At 41.0% G+C, this 7,371-nt stretch overlaps 2 protein-coding genes across 2 annotated transcripts; one reads left to right on the forward strand and one right to left on the reverse strand.

Moving 5' to 3' along the window:
- Window positions 1-1,483: 1,483 nt before the first annotated feature.
- On the reverse strand, window positions 1,484-2,697 carry LOC128722710 (uncharacterized). The gene is made up of 2 exons (XM_053816389.1): window positions 1,986-2,697; window positions 1,484-1,912 (listed from the first exon to the last, which is right to left on the reverse strand). Exons 1-2 carry the CDS (start codon window positions 2,695-2,697, stop codon window positions 1,563-1,565), a joined length of 1,062 nt encoding a protein of 353 aa, XP_053672364.1. The 3' UTR covers window positions 1,484-1,562.
- Window positions 2,698-3,644: 947 nt separating this feature from the next.
- LOC128722720 (nuclear RNA export factor 2) lies at window positions 3,645-6,699 on the forward strand. The gene is made up of 4 exons (XM_053816401.1): window positions 3,645-4,556; window positions 4,627-5,316; window positions 5,466-6,251; window positions 6,339-6,699. Exons 1-4 carry the CDS (start codon window positions 3,645-3,647, stop codon window positions 6,534-6,536), a joined length of 2,586 nt encoding a protein of 861 aa, XP_053672376.1. The 3' UTR covers window positions 6,537-6,699.
- Window positions 6,700-7,371: the final 672 nt, after the last annotated feature.

Here is a 7,371-nt window from a genome sequence, read left to right on the forward strand (position 1 = left end):
CATTTTAGATGTCTTGTAGAGCTAACCACACTTTGTCCTATAAAATGTTAACGGGTTAAACTTTTTTTCTGATATCGATGAGGAACGTGAGATAATCTATAAGCTCACTTGGACAAGATGCTTTTGATTGAAGTCTTAGATCAGTAGCAATATTGTTCTGTAACAACTTGTTATAGTCCATCATGTAAAAACCTAAATTTTCAATGTTTTTCAAAATTTTCAATTATATAATAAAATAATTAGAATTATTTTTGTTGTTATGTGATTTCTAAATTAATAAAACGAAATTAAATTCAGAATTTTAGAATTAACAAATGCTTTTTGTTGACGATGAGGTAAAACTTTTTAGTTAGTTTGCGAACTGAGCATTCTAATTATATGATTCATCCGCAAAAATGCGCAGCAAGGACATGATTCTTCCTTTTCACACATGTCATGGTCACTGTAGATAGACTGATGCCTTATCCGTCTTCTTGTTCAATCTTCGGCAACATTTCTAACAGCATGCTCGAAATCCTCATCTTCCGTCTTATCGGATGATGGTCTGAAATCTTCTTCGAACCATTACTTTTTTCTGGATGTATCCTACGCAACCACTCGTTTGAATTGTCCAACCGACAGATTTGCTTACAGCATGTTCCATTTCCAACAATGTTGTCTGGTAGCACTTTCCCGAATGCTGCTGTGAATTCTTCTATCGAGGCAGTCTCAACTGGTTGGGTTTGCACCGAGAATGGTTTGTCATTGATAGTTTTGACCATTACCAAGGCGCTTCTGATGTGATGGCCTAGAAAATTGCTGAGTGTGACCTACTTTTGAAGGATCTATGATGTTCTATATCAACCCTGATAATAGCCCACGCTGCCTTAGTATATTCTCAAGCTTCTACGACAACGTACAAAATGAATATCACGCTAACTTTTACAGGAATTGTACTCCTAATGCTTGTGAGGGGTATGTTTTGCAAAGCACAATGGTGTATTGAAACGAGATGTGATTTTTATTATTTTTGTTTAGCCCCTTTAAGCATACGAGGACATCAACGGACCCAACGTACCATTGGTACAGCCCAGAGTTTTATCAACTGTCTGGCAATCGGCGAATCGTCGCAGAGAATTTGTTCTTACAACCTTCATCTACTGGAGGCAATAGAACATCAACAAAAGAACGGTAGCTATGTATGCCCGGAGGGAAAAGTTTTCTACCGCAAGTGCAACGTGTGTAAATGCCGACGTAACGGAGCCTTCGAGTGCAGCGGTGATCTTTGCGGAGAGGATTTTTTCGATGTCAATGGACTTCCACGTTACTGGTGAAAGGATGGCTACTAATCGGATAAATATCGCGATTGGATTTGCGGAAAAAAGAATGAAAATATTCACGGTAAGGAATATGAATATTAAAGTGATATTACATAGTGATGATATTTGCAGTGTGATTACTACAATATAATACTTGCGTTTTATATACGTTAAGCCTTCTTGGTAATAAATATATTTTCGTTTTTTACTACTAATAATTAAATGCTGCCTGAGAAAACACACATCAACGTTTTAAGGACCTTGTTACTCATTTTTTGCATCTACACCACCGAAGGAGAAACTGTCTGCCCAAGACATCTTCCGCAATACTACGGAGCCGTTCGTTTTAACGTGCAATGTATTTTCAGCTTCGGATTTACCAAATGTCGTACTATTTCCATTTTGTTTGACGGATTTTTCATCTATGTTACTGTCCAACTCCAAGTTCGGAGCGTTCACAGTTACGGATGATGTTTCGAAAACAGTATCGGCGAGATTGAGTTGCAGGGTCTGAGTCGAGGTAGCCGTGATGTTGCTGTTGGCAACGATTTCCGAGAGTTGCAAAGACACGTTCTCGCTGCTTATGTTTGCGTTTAACGTACCGTAAAAGCCATCTGAAACGAATACATAACAGTTGTGGAATATGTTAAGAATAACTATCATCGACCTTCGTTGCAATTTTCTTACTCATGATAACGTTTTTCCCACCAGATGACTGCACGGTGCAGTCTTTGTGGATGCTTTTCAACTCTAAATCTCCGTCAATTGTTTGAAAGGAACTTTTGTTAGAGTAACTTGCGTTCACCGAAATCTTGCCCGACTCAGTGGTTGCGCTGACTGATGCGCCCTGCAGCTTGTCCAGGAATATGTTCCCTCTACCAGTGGTACTCGCGACTATGTTTTGTGCAAGCGTAATTCCACGACATGTAATGTTGCCAGCAGTGCTGCATAGCTTAATGTTTGTGGAGCGCAGGCCTTTCGTCTCGATGTTTCCTGTGCTTTCCACCGAAATATCGTCGCTGTACAGATCCGCTATAGAAGTATTCCCGTTATTATGGATTTGAAGATCAGCCTTGATAGGTACTTCAAGAATACATTCTGCGCCTTCAGAGCTTTGTTTACTTGAAATAGAGACAAGTTTTTCTGACACTTTTACGGCAAAACTATTTTCTTTTTCACCATGCTTCACTGTCGCCTTGAGTATATTAGAATCTGGACAGTCAAGTAGATCATAAGGTACGATTTTCAAGTCGTACGCGCAGTTAATGTGAATTTTTGTGTATGGATCTACCTTTTCTTGTACCGTTTTAATAGCGGCCCAATTGCAATTAAATGTCGATAGACAACGGATATTTAAATAAACACTGCGAATACTTCTAACAGAAGTGAGGAAAAACATTTCTTATTTTTAACGAACTCCGTTGAATGTTAGAAAATACGCACTATTGCGAAATTTGTAATATTCGGTATCCTTTTTTTTGTTGTAATGTACTGAAAGACATGTTTTGTTTTGCTTATGCTGTAACTTTGACATTTTATGCTCGATGTAAACAAACCCTTAGGAAACGTACGATGCGAATTGTCTAATGTTGATCGATTCAATTCAATGTGACGAATACTAGTCAAAACCATATATACTGGGTTTGAATTTGTACAAAACTATTCGATGAATAAATTTTAAGATTTTTCTCATAAATTCTTCATGAAAATTGTCAGTAGTACTTCATCTTTATGAAAATATTCACTTATGACAATCGAAAGAATGAAATTTCTGGCAACACTGGTTTGACGTGCCGCTAAATTGAAAACAGTTTGATCGGGTTGTTGTACCGGCGTATTAACAAATTTCTGCAGTCTTATATACATATTCATTCAATATGTGTTAATATTTTTGCCTTCTATTTGCAGATCCATTTTCAAACTACGTCCGTTTCAGTACGCGTTTGTTCACAAACGGTATGGAACACTGTTGCGTGAATTTGCAATGTGGATTCTTCTATGTCTAAAATAAATAAATCCACTATTTTAAAGATTCGTTTCAGAATGCCAATTCATTAAGAATTAGACAGATTATAGTTGGCATTACCAAACTTTGTTTGGTTCTAATTGCGAGAGTAATTTTGTTGGGTATACAGTCAATTCTGGCTACATCCAATCAAGAATCACTTGCCACCCACAAGGAAAGTCAAAATGGAAACTGTCGCTACTAGTGAAGACACGCCGTTGGTTCATATTAAACCCGAACCCATGGAAAGCGAACGAAATTCGCAATTGGATGATTGCTGGAAAAGTATCGACGAAATGGTTCAAGAAACACAAAATTTGGATCGTGAAAGACACGTCCAAATGGCCATCGAAACCACATCAGCTGATCGGATTGCTTCGGATCAAAATATGCAGGAACATGACGAAAACTCATTCTACAATGTGCACAGCATGTCAAAACAAAAACTGGTAATGCGCACAGGGGAATTAGGTATGGAAATCGAACCCAAGCTGGCGAGCCAATTGTACAACGAATCCAATCTCCAGTATGATCAGACCTTGCTCAATCGGGTCGATGTTTGGCATCAGGTTATGGTGCATCACGACAACAACTGTTCCAAACAAAAGGTCCTAGAAATACTCTTCAATGCCGTTCCGACCAGTGACTTTTTCCCGGTGGCGTATCGGCGGTACGTTAACCTTGATTTTTTCATGATCAGAATGTGTACCCAGGCGCTAATGAAGCTGTTCGAAGGTGGTCTGAAGCTGAAGTCTGGTCAAACCGAGCTACCGATAAGCGTACGATTGGGTGCGGCTAGATTTTGTAGCGGGCAAATTTTTCCCCGTCAAGTCATAGAGAAGGCCGTAAAGGAAAGATGCGACAACGCGACACAGTACGGAAACATGAACATGCTGAATTTAGATTGCTTTGCCGCGCATAGTTATGTGGATGAGCTTTGCATTAACCTCGGCAATAGGACTCAATTTGAGGCTGTGTGTTCGGTAATTGGCAATGTGCTGAGTGAAGCCGCCCACATTAACACGCTGCGGCTGTCGAACAATGGAATCAGCCATATTTCTCTTTTAGCTGGTTTGAAAGCAAATCAGCTTGTTAGCTTGGATTTGAGAGGCAATCGCATCAAACACCCAAGTTTGCTTCGACATTTGAGAGAACTGCCTTTACTGGAGCTGTACGTAGCAGACAATGGCCTCACTGAAGTCCCGGATCATCAGAAACTTCTGTGTACTTTCTTTCCAAAGCTGCTGAAGCTGGTAAAACAGGCTGCTGCATAGAATGTTGCATGGCAAGCTAGTACTGAGTTTTTGCTTCATTTTATTCCAGGACTCGAATCTGATACAAACTCAAGCAGTAAATGCGCTGTATAATGTAGATGACGTTGAAGAAGTGGAAATAACTTCACCTGGTACATTGCTGACTGCGAGCGATTTGAACTTAGAGGCTTTTCAAAAGTACCAAATGTCGCCGAATTGGCATCTAATGACAGTGCACCACGGTGGTACCTGCAACAAGCAGGATATTTTGGATGCACTGCTTAATCTGTTGGACGCGCACCAATTTTTCCCTTGCTATTACAAAACGTATTCCAAAAGAGATGAATTTCTCGTAAAATCATGTTTCAAAGCACTGAAAATTCTGGTAAACCAAAAACTGAAATTGCCCATTCCGTCACGACATACTGTACTGACGCTTTCGTTGGCGATGAATGTTGCCGTCCCAGGCGATAGAGATGTGAAACCGCTTAAAAAACTGGAGCATTTCGTTAGTAAGCGATTCCATTTAGGCAATCTTGATCTGTGCTCTATGCAGACAGCTCTGAATGAATACAAATTTGTGGATTTTCGTGCCCGAAGCCGGAGCACGTTGGATTACATGATAAACTATGCTGCTGAGAAATACAGCGCGAGTTGTTTTGTATTGCGGCTACGCCACAATGAGCTGCAGAACTGTATGGCCTTGACAAGTTTATCGAAATTTAAAAAGCTGGTGTCTCTCGATTTACGATTCAATTCGGTAAGTAGCTCTAATAGAAGGTAGTGCGGAATGTTACGGCTTTTAGCTGTGTTGAAATATTTCATGAAAATATGATCCGTGAAATATTTCTTGTGCACAGGTCGAACAAATTTTGTATGTCTAATTGTGTTTCGTTTCTATATCACTAGCTCGCCAAAATATCCGATCTGCGCGGTATACCTTACAATACTATCAATGAAGTATTTCTCGATAACAATCCATTATGCAGCACGGTATCTTCTAGCGTAGATTACGTGCAACAGGTGAAGAAGTATTTTAGCATGCTGCAGCAGCTTGATGGAAGTCCTCTAGTGGGAAATTTCAGCGTTTTTCAGAACTATATTTGCACTCCGGAGGCGTATAAATTTGCAGAGATGTTCGTGCAACACTACTTTTCGTTGTATGATTCGTTCGAACGAGATAAGTTGCATGAGCTGTACCATTCAAAGGCGCAGTTTTCTATGACGTGTGGTTTCGATATAAATCAGTCGGTCCCACTGAATCCACTGCAACAGGCCCAAGCTAATTACAACCATTTCAGCCGTAACATACTGCAGTTTAACGGTAACACGGACCGTTCGATGTCGATGCTTATTTTGGGTAACGAACGTATCGGTTGCTTGTTAATGTCCTTCCCCAGCACAGTATTCGATTTATATTCGTTTCATATCGATGTGCCAATTTTTACACCGGATCATGTGCTTATTACTGTGCACGGTCGGTTGAAGGAGGGCGAATCGTCGTTGCTGAGTCAGAGCCTGGGATTTACGCGTACTTGGCTCATCAAGCCGTGTGGCAAAGGAAAGCATCTATTCGAAAATGCATTGGAGTACAAAATTCATAACGACATGCTTCATTTGTACTCCACGACGGACCAAGAAAATGAAATTCCTTCAAATGGAAACGAGGCCAAGCAAAACACGGATGCTCAGAAAGTGAGTAGTAAACTATGGGAGATTTTTTTAATGTTCAATTTTTTCAACTGTTCAATTTTTTGCTTCGGATTGTGGTGGTCTTTTCAGGATGCACCCCTTTCCGACGGAGATGATCGAACAAATGCTCTAATCGTGCTACAGGAATTGACGCGTCTGGATCATCAGTGGGCTACACGTTGTTTGGAAGAATCTTCTTGGAATCTGAAGCTGGCGTTGAACGTGTTTTTGAAATTATACGAGTCAAAGCGCATTCCACCTGCTGCATTTGTGGACGGCGCATCGTAGAAAACGCTTTCGCAACACTGAGATAATCATCATTATTAACGTATTTTCAAAGAAATCAAAAAGCTGCTCGTATTTTACCACCGAATATTGTTGCTGTTACCATTATATTTTAATTCATTCAATGGGCTCGAAGCTCTTCAATCTGTTTGCAAACGGTTTTGTATGTTAAGAGGATTTTCCCATTATTACTACTCATGCAATAAAACCGAGACCTCAAAGAGAACGAGCTGCGTGTTTCGTGTGTACTGACCAGGATTGCATAGAACCCTCGGCTGTTGGCCCGTCGGCCAACATATGCTGATCCGCAAAGAGCTGGCGTTGCGCAAAATGTTCGCAAACACAAATAATTAACTCGAGAAGCGCGTGAAGTGGCTGTCATAATGTATTGCACTCGAAACAATGTAAAACGCGGCCACCGCAAAACGGAGCCTCAGTTTAACGGATAGGCAGACAAGGGATGAAGTGGAGCATCCATTGACGTTAATGATGCCGGCTGGATCATCGAGCATTACTCGAAAGCCACTTCCGGTCGCTCGGCCGCACCGAGCTACCATAAATAATCAACCACCGTAGCACAAGTCCGCCCAAAGCAAACCCAGACAAGAGAAACGGTGTGCTTTAAAAGCCACCTTTGATCTGGCCGTGCTCCGAAAGGCGGTGGGATTCGGTGGTTTGAAAATTTAATTTCCGCCCCCGGTTCGCGGTCGTATTGACGTGCCGGTCAAATTTAGCCGGGAAATCAGATGTTCATCACGCGTGTTGGTGTGCTTCACACTCTGGGAGTTGGTGCGTTTTTCACGCACGGTGTCGGTCCTGGCAAAGGGATGCACCGTGC

The sequence above is a fragment of the Anopheles nili genome, chromosome 2 (assembly GCF_943737925.1).
Source record: "Anopheles nili chromosome 2, idAnoNiliSN_F5_01, whole genome shotgun sequence".
In the NCBI taxonomy this organism is placed as follows: Eukaryota; Metazoa; Arthropoda; class Insecta; order Diptera; family Culicidae; genus Anopheles; species Anopheles nili.